This window comes from Haliotis asinina, chromosome 2 (assembly GCF_037392515.1).
Source record: "Haliotis asinina isolate JCU_RB_2024 chromosome 2, JCU_Hal_asi_v2, whole genome shotgun sequence".
NCBI classification, from domain to species: Eukaryota; Metazoa; Mollusca; class Gastropoda; order Lepetellida; family Haliotidae; genus Haliotis; species Haliotis asinina.
The window spans coordinates 13576718-13595418 of record NC_090281.1 but is presented as its reverse complement, the minus strand read 5'-3'; the positions used below and the strand labels follow the sequence as shown (position 1 = coordinate 13595418).

General features: G+C 39.2%; 1 protein-coding gene across 1 annotated transcript in view; it reads left to right on the top strand.

The window, feature by feature from the left end:
• LOC137272285 (FIGNL1-interacting regulator of recombination and mitosis-like) overlaps positions 1–18701 on the top strand; it is a 29646-nt gene that overhangs the window by 3292 nt on the left and 7653 nt on the right. The window contains exons 5-16 of the mRNA XM_067804647.1: positions 1186–1281; positions 2174–2314; positions 5036–5122; positions 9731–9806; positions 11411–11495; positions 12485–12620; positions 13352–13503; positions 14056–14204; positions 14447–14521; positions 15742–15837; positions 16880–16943; positions 17646–17727. Of these exons, the coding sequence (XP_067660748.1) occupies positions 1186–1281; positions 2174–2314; positions 5036–5122; positions 9731–9806; positions 11411–11495; positions 12485–12620; positions 13352–13503; positions 14056–14204; positions 14447–14521; positions 15742–15837; positions 16880–16943; positions 17646–17727 (1239 nt within the window). The remainder of the gene's footprint in view (positions 1–1185; positions 1282–2173; positions 2315–5035; positions 5123–9730; positions 9807–11410; positions 11496–12484; positions 12621–13351; positions 13504–14055; positions 14205–14446; positions 14522–15741; positions 15838–16879; positions 16944–17645; positions 17728–18701) is intronic.

Genomic DNA, 18701 nt, shown 5'->3' with positions numbered 1-18701 from the left:
ACCAGAGATAGACATACAGGCATTGGTCTGTTAGTGTGTTTACAGTTTACTTACAAATAGCACTGATAATGGAGCCCATTAATTGGGAAGAGGTTTCACTCACTTACTCACTCACTCACTCACTCACTCACTCACTCACTCACCCAAAAAACAAAAAGAAAATAATCACCCTATCCGTAATACTGCTGAATTTAAGATGGTAAAATTTTGTCAAGATCCCAGTTTTCGAGAGGTGACTTTTCCATATTTGCAAGCACAGGGTACTAAATTCATAATGGCAGGTGAATCTGAGGTTTGTCCAGGATGTTTGAGAGTATTAGTTATTCTGAAATAGGTGTCTCACATGCCAGAAACCTGTTTAGCTAGAACTCAGCTTTAGTGCATGTATGGCAACATAATTAAGTAACTTTTGAAGTACAGTAGAACATGGATATAGCAAACAAATTAAAAAATACTGTCAATAGTTCTTCATGATATCTTTAAAATCATACCTGAATAACGAAGTCATGAGTAGCAAATTAACAGTTATAGCGAACTGATTTACTACCCCTAAGACCCAGTTAATGAAGTGATTAGCGAACTCACTCAGCTCAGCCTCTTAGTTACATACATCAACCTTGTTGGCAGCAAATCAGCATTGTTTGATGGTCATCAATTAATAACAAAACAAACATATCCTGTTTAAAAGCTTGACTGGTGTACAGGTCTTGAGTTCACTCTCACTATACCAGACAAACTTAAAGCTAGCACCTTTGACCCCAAGTTTCCCGGTAATGTACAAATCAAATGCCAAGGCCTGGATGTTGAGATTGTTGAGATTGTTAAACATGTTATAGCCAATGCCTATGAATGATAAATTCTGAATGTTATGTCTGTGTACAAGAATAAAGATTTGTAGCCTCACCAAATACAGGTCTCTACATCTCAACAATCCAAGATGACGGTCATATGTGAATAATGAACAACAGAAGCAGCAAACTAAATTTAGTTTATCACCAATCAGCCATGATCTTTCTTAAAGAAATCTATAAACAAAGCATTAAAAATAGCATGGCAAGTGTTCTGAATACATGTATAGCATTGAAATGCTTCTTCAGGAGAAATCCAAGAAACTTTCTTGTGTTGTGAATATTGGTGCAACATTGTAATGTTATCTTTATTTCTATCTTTGCTGCCATATTGAAGACTTGCAAGAATTTTGACAAGATTCTGGATGGTATCCGAAGTGGGATGCATCAAGAGACATGTCCCACTGCTGGGGAAATAACACAGTCTCTTGAGGTGATTGCTTTTGCCTTTACTTTACCTTTTCAGCAGACCACATATTGCTCTATGTTGTAACTGTAGCAACAACAACAACATATCTGTCCTTACAAACTTCACCTAGGGTGGTGGGGTAGCCAAGTGGTTGAAGCATTTGCTCATCATGCCGAAGGCCTGGGTTCAATTCCCCACATGGTTACAATGTGTGAAGCTTATTTCTGGTGTTCCCCTGTTGTGATGTTTCTGGAATATTGCTAAAAGCAGCGTGAAACCATACTTACCCACAAGATTCACCTCACTGAACTTAAATGTTCAAAGGATGTGTGAAGGATATTGTCTGTCTTCCTCACTCACCTGATTGAATGTCAAGTACTTTGTGCACCATAACATCTTCAATAATACAACTGTCTTTAGAAATGATATTCTATGGTGAAAGCATTGTGGCAATAAAGGTGAGCTTCTGTAACTGTGGGGGCGGTAGGGTAGTCTACTGTTAAAGTGTTGACTTGTCACACTGAAGACCCGGGTTTGATTCCAAACATGAGTACAATGTGTGAAGCCAATTTTTGGTGTCCCCTGCATGAGTATTGCTGAAATATTGATAAAGGCAGCATAAAACCATGCTCACTCATTCCCTCTCATTTGGTATGTAATTATTTCATTTTCATATTTTCATGTTCACATATGTATATTTGGTCATATTGTGTGCCAAGTCACAAGTCAAACTATTAGTTGCAAGGAGTCCTTAGTTGCAAGGATGGGTGACAGTTTGACAGCATGTCACCTGATTCCTCACGTGAGTCAGGTTGTATACTCTCTAGCCATCTAAGAATGAAAAATTGTGTGACCAGGATAGAAATGTAGTACATCAAGCATCCGTTGATTATGGAACTATGTGCATACGTTGCAGATAGCTGTGGAGGTGGTGGACTGTGTGGAGATCTGTGTTAGGGGCGTGTCCAATCGGGGCAGTCAGCTGGAGGTGGAGCATGTGCACTCTCTCCCTGGCTGTACAGTACACATATTAGCAGGCTCCTACTCCCACTGCAAGGTGAGATCACTACCTTTGTTGGGACCCACAGTTAAAATTGGCACTTTCTGTAGAATCCCTTTTGTACGGTTCACTGTGACCCAATGTCTGACTTAATCAAGGTGTCTCTGTCATGTAAAAACAAGACTGTTGACATTAATGATCATATTGTGGATAATGACATTGATATGCTTTTTCTTTTGAGACCTGGGCCCGATTTCTTGAAACAAACTTAAGTTTTCAAATCATGTTCCTGCATTTTCTCAAATTTGAGCAAAAACTTGAACTTAAGTCAAAACTCAGACTAAAGTTTGTTTCGAGAAATCGGGGCCTGGTTACGTGTTAGTGATGAGCCCAAGTGTGATAAAATGACACCCTCTGGTTTCAAATTGCCTCACCTACGTAGATTAAGGAGGAAAGGTGGAGGCGCATTTATATGGAATTCCCTCCCGGTTGATTTGAAGTTATCTCCAACTAGTGGTGTTATGATTGATCAATTTCATTGATGATCAATCGGTGGTAAATAGTAATCAAGGAATCAATCATAATATCTGTGATCGATCATGATTGGTTAATATGACGTCACATGTGGTTATCAACAAATCAATTCTTGTTGGTGTCATGACATTTATGTGAAAATGGCCAGCATCATTAGCAGGAGATAAATGGAAAGAAGATGGAAATCAGCACAGCAAAGCCCCATGTCCCTAAATCACTGATGTATAAAATAAAATAACATGTACTTGATATTGATGGCTATTGATATGACAACTTTAATTTTCCTTATTTCAAGCAAGAATATGTTTTATAGGAAAATGCAAAAGTTTCTGAAAATTTGTGATGCATTTATGGACTGTATAAGTAAACTTAGTCTCAGTATATTTCATTACACTCCACCACTGAGTCTAACAAAACCTAGTAGAAGGTCTTGTCAGGTAACCTTTGAGCAACCAATGACCGTCCAATCAAACACGAGACGCTTAAGTAGATTTAACCAATCAGACAACGGCTACTATTTAATCGTAGGGACTTTCAAAATATTCAGGTCACCGACACCGATCTCTCCACAAACAAATATCCGCATATAACACAGTTACAGTAGAATACTTTTATAATGAACACGGATATAACAAACTGACGGCTATAGCCAGTTAGCAATGCTCACTTTGAAATCCTCGACAGTTCCAGTTAACACTAATTAATGGTGTGAATAGTCAATTGAGCAAATTCAATCAGTGTCAATTAGCGGCGCTCACTTTGAAATCTGACCAATAAGTTAGACGTCAATGGCTAACACTTTTGTGTACAAAACACACTCCAGTTTTTACACCCATGTGAAGTTGTAGTTTGCATTATTAACCAATCAGATTGCCGGACCGTAAAGTTCGTCGCTGACGACCTAGTTTTGTATACTTCCGACACAGCAACTCGGTCTTTGGCGATTTAATAGAAAACGACAAGTGCATCCCCTCAAAAGGCCTGTGTATATGCTTCCCACACACATAAGAAATGTGGACAGAAGCTTTTGATACTCGTGAGACTTTTAAAAGATGATATATTCAATGACGAGTGCGTAGTGACGAGTGACCTGTGTAAGATTACTGACTTTGTAGTGAAAAGAACGTAATTTGAATGAATGAATGTATGAATAAACTGAGTAGGAATGTGTTGTACTGTATAGTGTGTTTTACTGTTTCAATGGATTTTCGTGAATAGCGAACTACAGATATAACGAACTAATTTCAGTGGTCCCTTGTAGTTCGTTATAAAAGTATTTTACTGTATTTGACCTGCAGTATATACAATTTGGGGTTTCTGTTGACATGGTTACCATTAGCTAATATATCCGCAAGATAACATCCTTGAATATTACCCAAAACACTATTTTCAGCGATGGTTTACTCACCGTTGTCATGGCTGTACGCCGTACACGTACGCCATGTGAATCACCCGGAAGCGAGCGTACACTAAATATCATTCGGAATCGTTCGGGTACGAACCTTTTCGAGATAAAAGTTCAAAGGGTATGTGCGAATGTCCACTTTCACAATTTGGTAAGCTGTGTTCTGATTGGTCAATCTCAAAGGTTACCTGACGCGACCTCCCATAAGGCTTTGTTAGACTCAGTGGTGGAGTGTAACGAAAAGTACTGAGGATAAGTTTACTTAGACTGCATTGATGGACTGATGCTTAGGTAACAAAGTAAAAGGTAATGAAATTGTGGTACTGGGTATAGGGCACAGATGAGCTATGTTGGTTAAATGCCATACTTCTGTTACGGGATTTAATGCCATGTCACATTAAGGAATAATGAAGATACTATAATCCAGTGTGCAGTAACAGTACATTTGGATTAATTGGATGTTTTGGGTTTTCTGAATAAGTGGGACTTGTAGGATTCTGGGTTACAAATACACACAAAAAAAACCACCAGAAAGTTAAAGGACTTTCCATGCAGCTGTTCCTTCATATTCCTTCACATGTCCTGGGACCCATGAAGGTCTGGCTTAGAATTGGTCTTCAGCAGTCGAACGGGGTCAGGTGTTAAGGCTCGCTTGCTCATGATCTTGCTCACTGGATTGTCTGCTCCAAACTTGCTCATTTACAGACTGCCGCCATATAGCTGGAATATGTCTGAGAGTGGCTTTAAACAACATCAAACAAACAAATCATATGTCCCAGAATTCAGAATGGAATGCCAGAGAGGAAATGTAATGACATCTGCTTCTTCTTCCCATGCAGGATAGTGGTGACCTGTACAAGGACCTGTTGGGGATGCTGTCTGAACCTCTCTCATCTCTCTTCCGTAAAACCCACAGTCTCCAGATGGTAAACGATTACTGATACTCAATATCTAAATATTTTTCCTTATCCATGCTTAATTACTTATCTCCTCTTCCTGGTGAAGGTATTGGAACACCTGAAAGCCTTTGAAGTTCCCTTCTATAAGAAACAGACGTAACATTCATACTCACCCATGAATTACCTCCCCTCCCACTCACATGGTCAGCTGATCGGCCATGATACTCTCTCTCATATACAGCGATAAGTTTTTCATTCTTTTGGTCTTTCAAACTAAATTTGTGTTGTATGTGGTATTTGGCTTTAATATATATATTATTATTATTATTATACAAATTTGTGATTATTGTATCTTTATCTAACACATATTTCATCAAATGACACTTAGAGAGGTGTCACGGGAAGAAGCCCTCTTCTCGAATTCAGAATTCACATCATGGATCACGGATGGCTTAAACCTAGTTTCACCATCTAAGGATTCCAATGAACTCAACACGTATAAGATGAAGAATGATGACATCCATACGTTAAAGGTCACATGCAACGTAAAACACAACTTTGCAGATTCTGGTACCTTTCGGTATGCACTTACCGAAACAAATCATAAAAAATTCAACCAATTCAACCTATAAAGTTGAAAAAAACCGCGATGAAAAAAAGCCCGCGAAATCGGAGTTCAAACGTTTCACTAAATTCCCCCCAGCGCTGGGGGGAAAACTGGTTTCAACAGCTGTGCTGTGCTGCGTTCATAACGCATGCACACTGAATAGGTTCACAGAGCTTGAAACAGTATGCATGCTGAGGTCGTGAGCAGTAGTCTAATCTTGGTTGTGTATACAAACAAGTAAATAATCTACTCGTTGCGTAAAAAACTTGTTGATTGTGGTAAGCAGTCTCTGTCACAGAGAAAGCTCAGTGTCTGGTTTATTCACACCTATATGTCTGTCTGTCTGTCTGCTAAAGACAACAGGCAATACACAGCTTCAATCATTGACCACATGCAATTTGAACTTAACACCTATCAGACTATACGACATAAAGAAAATAAGTTGATTTATGACTCGTGCACACAAGTCCCGTGTCTGCCACATTATGTAATTAGGTACGTGTGATACACATGACATGTTTTTATGTCTGTGGGTTGCAAACAAACTACATTCATTTTTTTTCGGATGACTTCAACTGACGGAAACTGGTGCAAACTCTTGTCAGTTTCAAGTCCTGCTTTATACTTGGACGAATGACAGATTCCAGCCACGCAGTAGTTTACCATCTCTACTGACATGATTTTTGATTGGATCGAGCGCAAATTCAGAGAACATGTATTTTCCAAACCCAACATTTCTATATACATTCTTCATGGATAACGACTTCTTTTAGTGTATATGATTTTGTTTGACAACAGCATATGAATCCATACTGAAATGACGCATCAAGTACACAAAAAGAAGTTGTTATCCATAAAGAATCTTACTTTCTGGTGACTGGCTATACTTCTAAAATGCCCATCAAACAGATCATCTTTCTGTACACACAATGAACCCTCAGCATATCAGCAACCGTCTCAAGTTGGTTGACGTCTTCAACTGTACAGGGAAAATTGGGGAATCCTCAACGACGACTATGTCATGAATATTCTGCCGACTGGCAGACTATCTAGCCAGCATAGACCTGCAAGATGCGTACCTGTGTATCCCAATTCATCGAGAATCCAGGAAATATCTGCGCTTCCTTTTCAAAGGTCAGCACTACCAATGGACGGTCCTACCATCTGGAATATCTTCAGCCCCATGGCTATTTACTTGGGTAACCAAACCCATTGTCAACTATCTACAACTCAGGGGGCTACGCAGCGCTTTTATCTGGACAACAGCGTACAAGCGCATCAAGAAAAAAGTCAACTACAAGATCAAGCATCAAGAGAAAAGACTACAGTTAGACTTCACAATCAGGCTACTAACACAACTGGGTTGGTTAGTAAATCACCTAAAGTCAGAACTGGAACCTCAACAAGATATCAAATTCCTCGGGTTTCATCACTACATTGAATCAGATTGTAGTCCTGGAGGACCGATGGGTCAAGATTCAAGAAATGATAATGCAAACTCTACTCTCTCCATTGACACTTCGACAATGGCAGTGTCTACTAGGTCTCCTCACGTCAGCGCAAGATATGACCAGAAGAGGAAGACTGCAGTTGCTTTACTTACAACAATTCTTGAATCTTCATCTCAACAACAGAGGACAGATTCCGCTCCCAGACAGTTTGAAGCCCTTTCTGCTGTGGTGGACTCGCTGATTGAATGTCTGCACAGGAACCTATGTGTTAGAGCCGGTATTCAACAACCATCTCTATGTAGACGTATCACCTGCAAGGATGGGCTTATCTAGGAAACAAGGTAGCAGCAGGAATATGGAACAAAGAGGAGCAGGCTCTTCACATCAACCAGTTGGAAATGAAAGCAGTCATTCATGCAATCCACCACTGGTCGATAGCACTGAGAGACAAGCTATTAATGATCCACACGGACAACTCAACAGTAGCTTTTTACATAAACAAACAAGGGTCAACGAGATCACTATCTCTACTATACCTGACGTTTCAACTGTTCAACTTAGTTACTAGTTGCCTGCGATATCATGGCAGACACCCTATCTCGTCCTCTTTGTCCATCCCCAACAGAATGGATGCTGCATCGGGAAGCATTTCAACTAATCAGCCAGGCACTCGGATCGCCAATAAGCCTATTGTTAACTGAGGGTGTCAGGGTGTCATACCCTTCTCCCTAAGCAATCTGTATTTCTTCCACTCTCGGTCTGGGGATGATGTAGCTAGACGGTATACTCAAGGATAAGTCCACAATGGCGTTCAAGTTTTTTTATTTTTGGAATAGTTTTTCACAAACAAAGGTCCCTAGTTTCTGGTCTAAGCACAACATTAGTTTACTATGTCCTGGAAGAACTTCTGGGTTTCTTGTACAACTTGTGATACTGTAAGTTCATCTGAGCCATTCTGTCAATATACAGAGAGAACTCCTCAAGTCAACGGTGGGGCCCAGAATCACGCACCACTCACCAGACAACTAACAAAATAGAAGTCATGACAATTTAGGCTCCTCCCCCCGAAATAATGTCCTATGTCATACAAGAATGACTCATACCTAATCTTAATAGTTGCTTTCATTAGTCCCTTTTTGAGGCTTTATTGGTACCATCAAATTCTTCCAGTATAAAATATCTTCGTTGATTAACTTTAAGCCAGGACGCTAGTTACTTTGATGTCATCACGTGCCAGTCAACGAGACCTTCTATGATAGACAAGTTCGACTGGATGTCATCCCCTCAGAATCTACAATGAATATGAGAAGAATAGGACCGAATTATCACCGTTACAAGTTCCCGTTAGGGTGGGGAATTACTGGACGTAATTTGTAACAGTCAGCAGAATCCACAGTGGTCTGACCCACTGCTGTTTCCGTCGGATTCTGTGAGCAATTAATCATGAGTCAGGATAAGGAAAAATATGTAATTTTATAATATGTGATATTTTATACTTATCCTGACTCATGACAAAAGAACTCCCAGCCACCCCTCACAGACACGCTGAATTCTCATAGGATTATAGGATAGAGTGAGTATCATGGCCGATCAGCTGACCATGTGGGTGGGAGGGGAGGTAATTCATGGGTGAGTGTGAATTTTATGTCTGCTTCTTTTAGAAGGGAACTTCAAAGGATTTCAGGTGTTCCACTACCTTCACTAGGAAGAGGAGATAAGCAATTAAGCATGAGTCAGGATAAGTATAAAATATTAATTTTATTCAGAAAATTACATTTATGTACTTTTAATAAATGAAAAACAGAAAGTTCCAAACTGTCAGGAGATGTGAGGTTCCTGCGAACAGAGGGCACTGACAGTTGTTTTGGTTTTTTTCGTTCATTGATGGAATGTCTGAATTGAGAATGCAGACAGCCTGGGCAACAATATGGCACTTGATCAGTTGTTAGATGTGATATTTCATAGCTTGATAAGTAATTATTAACTTAAAGCGGATTAAGATCCTGGACTCAAAAATATGTTGATAATTATTCAAGTTAGCATCTCTTCATAGTGCAGGTTTTCTAATTTTGTTGCATATTCTTTTTCTGTGTGTGATAATTATTCAAGTCAGTATGTCTTCATACTGCAATAATTTCTAATTTTGTTGCATAATTTTTTTGTGTGTTCAAGACTTTTGAGTTTGATATGATATCAACAAAAAGATGTTTTTTATCAAACCTAGTCAAGTTAAGACCTGAACCACTTCAAGCTATCCTTCCACATCCCACACTAAGCTGATATAATTAGAAGACTTATCAATACTGTGTTAAGCCATGATTAAGACACCAACCACCCTCCCCCTAGATTTGACTGATAATGATGAGGATACTTACCTGAAACTCAGTTTTCTCTTTTCTGGTAATCTCTACCAAAATATTTGGTGATTGGTTACTGGCAAGCTATGTTACATCTTGCAATAAAGGTAATGACTGCTTGTTACCACAAAATGTTGGAAATGTATCGCGATGAATATATCCAGACGTGTATCGTATCATGAGGCATCTGTATCGTGACATCCCTAGCTTGCTGTTGCAGGCATTCCTGAACATGCTTGACCGGACAACCATCGCAGGAGAAGCCACTGAACAAGATGTTCAGGATCTATGTCAGGGTATGTCTGTCACACAGCAGAAACTGAAAATTACCTCTCTCCATTTTGTTTTGAAACATATTACAGTAATCAAGCTTCATTACTTGTTAAAAGTTACAGAGAAAGCAAGTCTTGTCATCTGGTTGATGTGAAGCAGTTGGGTAGCCTAGTGTTAGAGTGTTTGATTGTCATGCCAAAGATCTGTGTTTGATTCCCCACATGGGTACAATACGTGAAGGTCATTTCTGGTGTCCCCTGCTGTGAGCAGGCTGGAATATTGCTAAAAGTGGCATAAAACCATACTCACTCACTACAGATAAGTGCTGAACAGAATAACTTGTGTTATGTAATTAGAAATGAGTGTTCTTTCACCTCTTTTGAGTAGTAGCAGTTTTCTGTAAATAATTAAACATGACAGGTAAAGTAGTAGTTGATAATATGAAGAGTGTTCCATGCTGTTTGTATGTGATGACAAGCGATGAGCGGGCCGCATACTGTATGTATGTATATATGTGGCTTCCTCACTTTCCTGTAATTCTACCTCAGTTTAAGCATCATTCTCACCTTGAATCCTGGAGAACCTTTCTCAGAACATGAAATAACATGGGGCTTATACAGTATATGAAATAAGCTAAAAACCCAGCTAGACATAATACCTTGTAACTTCAAAATATTACCAGCCCCAAATGATTTTAACCAGACCAGACAATCCAAAGAATATTACTAGAACATATTTTCTAATATTTTGACCAGACTATTGGGCTGTCTAGCTGTAAATTTAGATAGTCTATCAGAAATCTAGCCCACCTCGAGCAGTTGGACAGGCTTTATTTCATGCACTGGATTATACCAGTTTGATGATTTATGTGTACATCAGTTGAATTTCCACAGCATTTAAGTACGTAAAGTTCCCTTCATGATATGATATAAAAGCGACAGATCAGTATTTTTATCAATGTGCAGTGAAGGTTCGAGGTAGAATAGGCCTTCAGCAACCCATGCTTGCCACAAAAGGCGACTATGTTTGTCGTAAGAGGCGACTAATGGGATCGGGTGGTCAGACTCGCTGACTTGGTTTACACATAGTATCAGTTCCCAATTGTGCAGTTCGATGCTCATGCTGTTGATCACTGGATTGTCTGGTCTAGACCTGATTATTTACAGACCACCACCATATAGCTGGAATGTTGCTGAGTGCAGTGTAAAACTAAACTCACTCATTGTTTTTATCAGTGATGATAAGGAAATATAATATGATGCGATATTGTATACAAACTTTGTGTGATAAATTATTATTGTTTTTAGGTTTATTTGTCAAAACTGTTTTGTTGTATCTAAGTGTGTAAAAGTCATGGAGACCTGGTTTACATTCGGTCTTCAGTAAGCCTTGCTTGTCATAAGAGGTGACTTAACTGGATCGGCTTGTCAGTCTCACTGGCTTGGTTAACACATGTCATCTTATACCCAATTGCATAGATTGATGTTCATGCTGTTGATCACTGGATTGTCTGGTCCAGGCGTGATCATTTACAGATTGCTGCCATATAGATGGAATATTGCTGAGTGTGTGTGAGAAGTTTGTGATTGCTTGTTATATGGTATCTGAGATGTCAGTTGTGTTTCAGTTTGTGATGGGTTATTCGAGGTATGTCAGATTGTCACTGCACTTGACATGAAGGTGGTGGTCAGCCTCTGGAAGGCAGTCTCCAAGTGAGTAAAAATTTCATTAAAGCTTATTATGACACTGCTATGGATGCATGATTGATGTATGAGATGACTTATGGAATCAGGTGGTCAGACTTGCTGACTTTATTGACATCATATCCCAACTGTGTACATCGATGTGCTCATGCCGTTGATCACTGTATTGTCTGGTCCAGACTCAGTTGTTTAGAGACAGTTGCCATGTATCTGGAATATTAAGTTTGGTTGTAAACAACAAACAAACTAAGCGTCAAATGACTTCAACCTTTCTGCCCACCTCAAACTGAACTCACTCAATTCTTTTTAGAACAACAACAATATTCACTGGATTTTTCTTTTGAAATAAGCAACATAGTTGTACGTTAGTAACACGAGCACCGAGGTCAGCTGGACATGACTGGGGGCAAGGTGGGCGAGCTGGCTAACGCGCCAGGCTAGTAATCCAGCAGAATTGAGGTGTCATGATTGAGCCCACCTGTGACCGGGTGTAAAAACCTTGGCCTCAGCTTTGTGTGCAGACTCTTTCCGTGTTGTCACAACCCCTAGTGTACAGCACACAACCCTGTGCACTTAAAAGAACCCACATATCTGTTGGTATATGACCAAATGGTGGCCACATGAATACATGCAAACACCTAGCTGCGGGTACAGCAACGTGCCGTGAACTTGGACAAAGTACCGTGACTATGTGTCCCAGTCAACCCAGTTGTTAATAGGTACCTTGTAAGGATGAGAGAGCCTCAATAAAGTCAGTGCACCAAGTGGCAGCAAGAGTTGTATACTCCCAAGGCTGTTGAGATTGAAATATGATGTGCTGTTTGAGATTGACATTGAGGGAATCGAGGGAGAAATACCAGCGCCTTGAGCATTCTTTAGTGCGTGGATATGTGCGATATATAAATATCCTCTATCCTATCCTATCATGATAAGTCATCTAATTTGTGAGTTAGTGATGGAGTAGTGGTCTAAACCTGGTGTTATGTGATATTCTTCAGAATCAGCAGCCAATACAAGCACCTGCTACAGGGTCAGTTGGACATGTGTCGCATGATAAGGCACCTGTGTCGGGAGATAATGACAGGCTACCAGTACCTGTTTCAACTTCTGCCAAGGATGGATGACGATGGAATGGTAACAGCTCAGTGGGATAAAATGACATTATTAACTGGTGGGGATTCTAGTTTAGAATTGGTTGTATTATAGTAGAACTATGATATTAAAAGTTGTTTACTGGTCGTGAGGGGCACATGGGTTGATGTACCCTGGATGTTTATTTATATTTTCTGAGTCAGAATTGAATTGTTTGAAACAGGGGTACAAATCTTTTTGTAGCCATTGCTAGAATTTGCAGATGACAAGAAAAACAGGTTTAGAGTTATCTCCCTTGCATTGATTTGCATTGCAAAACATTGATAATTTCCATACATCATACGTGGATTAGTGTTATTCGAAATAAAGAATTACTGCCCCAAAGTACCACATGAGTTTGGCATTCCAGCATAGAAATAGAAATATTACTGGCTTGTAAGCACTGAACATAATAGAAGAGTGCTTAGCCAACTAGAAAATGTTATATGTGTATGAGGTGAGATAAGGATCGATGTCCTATCACTCTGAACTTGTCCAGACATATTGTTTACAGGCTGCCATGATATAGCTGAAGTATTACTACATACAATGTTAGACAATAGGTTAATAGTACAAGAAGTTATACTCAAGGGAAGGACAGTCTATTAATATTCAAAAGTTTGCTACTTGCTACCGCTGTATCTAATATGTATTATACTTTTCTTTTCAACTGATTTTAAAAAGTTATGGTATGTTGGAAGTAAGTTTCTGTAGTTATAAAGTGTATGTTTCAGGTCCAGTCCCAAGGGGATGAGAAGTCCTTCGTCAAATCTCTGAAGATCCTGGGTTTCCAGGTAAAGATCCTGGTTATCCTGGTGAAGGATTTCCGGGATTACCTGGGTCAGTGTGAGAAGGAGGTGTTTGAGCTCATCCTCAGCATACACAGGTAGTTGTCATGATGGTTGCCAAGGGTTGCATGTATAATTATTCTGTATTTTATTTGTAGGAGATTTGGTTGTTTTCTGTGAACTGGGGTTCGTGTTATCATGGCCATAATGATTCATCATCTTGCGATAGCACTTACATCCTATATTCAAGTGAATGAGATGGGTTTTATGCTGCCTTTAGCAGTATCATAGAAGAGGACGCCAGAAATGGACTTCAAACACTATTTTCATGTGGGGAATTGAACCTAGTCCCACGTCATGATGAGTGAATTTTAACCACAAGTATACCCACCTATCTCCTATGTTCTAAATGATATTATAAAAATATTTTGAGAACATTGATATGGTGGTAAGCAAGAAACAAATTGACATTTCAGGTAGTATCTCTACTGTTGAGATGCTCAACTTGGTTTGGCAGCATTTTTGCAGTCAATAAAGTATTTGTCTGAAAAATTGTGAGACACTTTCTGTTGATTAGTATTCAAACTTCATGTTAATATATGTCCAGTGTCACTGAGTTAATCTGCCCCTGATATCTGATGTCTGCACAGACTGCTGCCTCCAAGCCTGTCAGCTCCCAAGCTCCAGCAAACTCACCTGGACCAGATCCACTCACAGATCAGTGTTGCTGTAGATACCTTGCTGTCCAGCCTCACTGGCAACAGGCACTTCCGCCAGTGTGTCACTAAATGCAATAAAGGTAGGTGAATGTCATATGGTTCAACACAGGTGAGTCTATGTTTTAGAAGGCACACCAAAGGCTAGTGAATGTGAAACACAGGTGGGAGGGTGTGTCATAGGGTAGAACGTAGGCAGTCATATGTGACACAAGGTGGAACAGGTTAGTTGTATTACAAAGTACAACACAGGTATGTGTCACGACAATACATTGTTTATTTACTTTTGATTTATAAATGCTGATGATATTTTCCTCGTCCACAGATGCACCTGAGGACAGCCATCTGCCTCTACTGCTTGTACAGACTCTTATCCTGGAAATTCTGCCTAAATGTTCAGGTATAATGTACAGTGCACTCTAAACCTGCACTCACTGGGTCTGAGAAATAATCTGGTTTAGACAATGTGCAGGATTGTAGAGCTGATGATAAAGGTACAAGCCACGAGTGGGACTGAGATATTATGCCAGTGTTGACAGCTTACCTCAATGAACAGATGCAGGTTTTGACAGCTTTAATTGTATATGGAAGGAAGGACTCAGCAGTAGTAGACATCATTCTTTTTCACCATTTCTTATCAAATACAGAAATTCAGTGATATGTATTTTATATGTAGAAATCCATTTCGGCAACCTGGTGCCAAATATTTCTTCCCCAATGTTGGACCAGTGGGACAAATAACATGACTTCTTCTCTTTTCAAGTCTTTGAAGGGCATTTAGAAGTGAAATGCATAAGAATGAAGATTTTATGGATATCAACTTCTTTATATGAGAACACAACGTTTTGGAGTTAATGCTTACTCCTTCATCACCTGATCACCTGATGAAGGAGTAAGCATTAACTCCGAAATGTTGTGTTCTCATATAAAGAAGTTGATATCCATAAAATCTTCATTCTTCTTCTCTTTTGATAGAGACATTTGTATGTTCTTATGAGATGAAAAGTGTAACTCAGAATATGTCAAGTCAATATGTACATGGAAATACAACCTGATTGTCACAGTCAAACATTGAGTGGTATAGGTATGTTGCAACTGAAATGATTCTTAGATTCTGGTCTGCTACAGAGTTGCAATCAATATAATTATCACAGCAGTTGTCCATAAAACTTGTTTGAGTGGCATTTTAGAAGTTGAGGTGTACCAATAGGACAAATTGTAGGGATAACAACTTCTTTATTGCGTGATTGCGACGTTTCGGTACAGATTCTTGCTTGACAACGGTACAAGAATCTGTATCGAAACGTCGCAATCCATACAATTTGTCCTAGTTGTCCATAAAGACCGGTCACTGTTCCTTTCTTTATTGTTATAGTCACAGATGTGTATGTGAGGACAGGGATGTTATCCATACAATTTGTCCTAGTTGTCCATAAAGACTGGTCACTGTTCCTTTCTTTATTGTTATAGTCACAGATGTGTATGTGAGGACAGGGATGTTTTTGAAGAACAAGTGTTGTTTTAGAAAATGTAAGAAACAAATAATTTCAGATAATTTCTTTTACAAATGAAGCAAAATGAATCATCTTCTTGACTGACTGACAGCGAATTGTTGAGCAGGTGATGACCAAGACCAGTGGATCCACCCAACAGTACACCCTGAAGACACCCCAGTAGACAACATAATGCAGGCTGTCTTCAAAAGCATTGGGAAATGTAAGGAAGAGAATCAGGGATTTCAACAGGAATGATAACTTGTTTGTGTGGCACATGTGAGGATCTGGGGTAGCATACCCTTTCAGCAACCCATGCTTGCCACAAAACGCGACTGTGCTTGCCATAAGAGGTGATAAACAGGATCAGGTTGCTTGACTTGCTGACTTGGGTGACACATGTCATTGGTTCCCAGTTGTGCAGATCAATGCTCATGTTGTTGATCACTGGATTGTCTGGTCCAGACTCAATTATTTCCAGTCTGCTGCCATATAGCTGGAATATTGCTGAATGTAGTGTTAAACTCAACTCACTCACTCACTCACTCACTCACTCACTCACTCACTCACTCACTCACTCACTTACTCTTTATATTGTTTTTTACAAGTTAAGATGTAAAGTATTGAAAAACTTTATGGATAACAACTTCATCCCTGCTTGACAAAGGTACAAGCATCAAATGTCACTCTCATGAAATAAAAGAAGTTACCTATAAAGTTTGCCTTCTTTGATTGGTAGAAGTTGAGATGAAGAATGAAGCCAGTCCTTATGGACATACAACTTCTTTATACTGTATAGATGACGTTTCGACATAGATTCTGATGTCGTCAAGCAAGTCACTAAGCGAAGAAGTTCCTCCACTCCAGCTACCACCTAACATGCTTCACTTGCTTCACAACATTAGAATATGTGTCGAAAAATTGTCCTCATTCTTCATGCCTAAAGTTTGTAATATTGTACAGTGATGATATTTTCAATCATTCGTTGTTACTCCAAGGTCTCCAGATTTGACTTTTGAAAGAACCAGGATGGAAGGTCCACATGCCATACATTTCTGTCCCACAATGGGGATCTCAATGTGAGGGGAGTCCTCTTGTATCTCATACCATGTCTTGACAGTGGATCCCCTATTACTGATTTGCTTCCTGTCAGATGTGATTGTTTACAAGCCAATATATTTTACCTGAAATATGTGAAGAAAATTCTTTCATGAGTTAAAAAAAGTCTTGCTTATCACCCCTTGATAGACAGCCACCTGTTTCAGGCTATGTGGAGCTGGGTCTGTCTGTGTGTCTGCCTGGAGTGGTCATACCAGGGAAACAGCAGAGGTAGGTGGAAATTCGAACTGATTTTGTTTGTTGTCTAAAGACACATACACTAAGAATCTAGCTACATGGACCAGACAATCCGGTGATCAACAGCATACGATGACATAATGTCAACCAAGTCACTGAGTCTGAACACCCAATCACTGTTGGAACTTATGCTTAGCAGGAATGAGTACTTAGAGGCGAGTGATGGGATCAGATTGTTAGGCTGGTTGATGTGGATAATAAATGTCATTGAGTCCCTGTCACAAAGATTATTGATCATGACATCAATCACTGGAATATATGTTCCAGATCCAGACTAGGCAAATCCATTAAGTGTTTTATATTTTAGCCTGTTTTATAGCCTTCCTATTGTTCTTCTTTACTATGGTTATCTTAAATGTAATTGTTTCTGTATAGTGAATTATTAAATATCTGGGATCAAGTTATTATCAATACAGTATCAACATTAGCAAATTATCAATATTGCAACATACACATACATAATTGTTCCTGATATGACAGACAGTTTGATCCTGAACGCATATATGTTCCGTATGACATTCTCCTACAGTGGTGAGTAAATTTGTATTGATACAGTGTATAAATTATGAGAAGTTACAGTAATGGCATATATAATTTATTGATATTATGTTATATTACCTGATGAACATCATGTATGTTAAAGACAACTGGTTGATATAGTGATGGATGTTTCAGAGAAGTCAGTCTGTACGAGTATGTCTGTACAAATTTGTGTGGCTTCATTGGCAGTTTCCCGGGCAGGCATTTTGCTGTCTTGGTAAGTGCTGTTGTTAAAACAGAAAATTCTCATGTTGCTTTGATGTAGCTGACAAAGGTTATGAGGTTCTTGTCTTGGTTGGAGACAGATAGGGCTTGTGTTGGACATTTCTATCAGTGACCAGTTCCTTAACACACCTACATGAAAGGGTAAATCTGAAGCAGGGAAGTATCTGCACCTGCCCAGAGAGGGACATTCAGGCAATGTCAGGACAAATCTTTATACTTCTGTGACAGGAGTTTAGAAGTTGGAGCAGTAGTGAAAGATCACAATATATGGATGAGCAGTTTTATTGCAGTGAGAGCAACATATCGGTGTAGGTTCCAACTCCAATATCAAGCAAGTGATGAACAGTATGAGGATAATGAAGCTTATATAGAAGTTTTAGGAGATGTTTGATCAGCACAGTAGGGGATCAGGGCTGCAATGGCACAGGGAAGCAAATATTAAACAATAACAACAGCTTTAATTGTTATTGTTACTGCTTTCACTATGTCATTGCATCAATAAGCCCCTATTGTAATTAAAGATGTTGTTCATCAATATTCTGTAAATCCAGAAATTAACGCGAATGATAAATTACTGCGAAAAATGCGTGTATTTGTTGCTCGTATTATTTTTTAAACATATTTCAGTTTACTTTTTCAACGTGATAATAACTGAAGACAATTAAAGTGACTATTCCAAATTTTATTCTTGCAGACATGAGCACTTACACAGCAATAAATAACATTCAAATTCACAGTCTCTGGTCATTTCCTGTTAATCACATAAATACACTAGACAGTTCGGCTAATTGCCATCCACGTAATACAGTGTCTCTGTTCTTAGCCACGCTGTTGAAAGTCAATACCATCCACCTGGCATGAGTGGGTTTCATCACACTAATCCTGAGGTCCACGCCAATGCTATCACTGCTGTCCAGGTTTTCTGACACTTTCTGAGTTTGAGAAATGCCAATCTAGCAAAGCCCT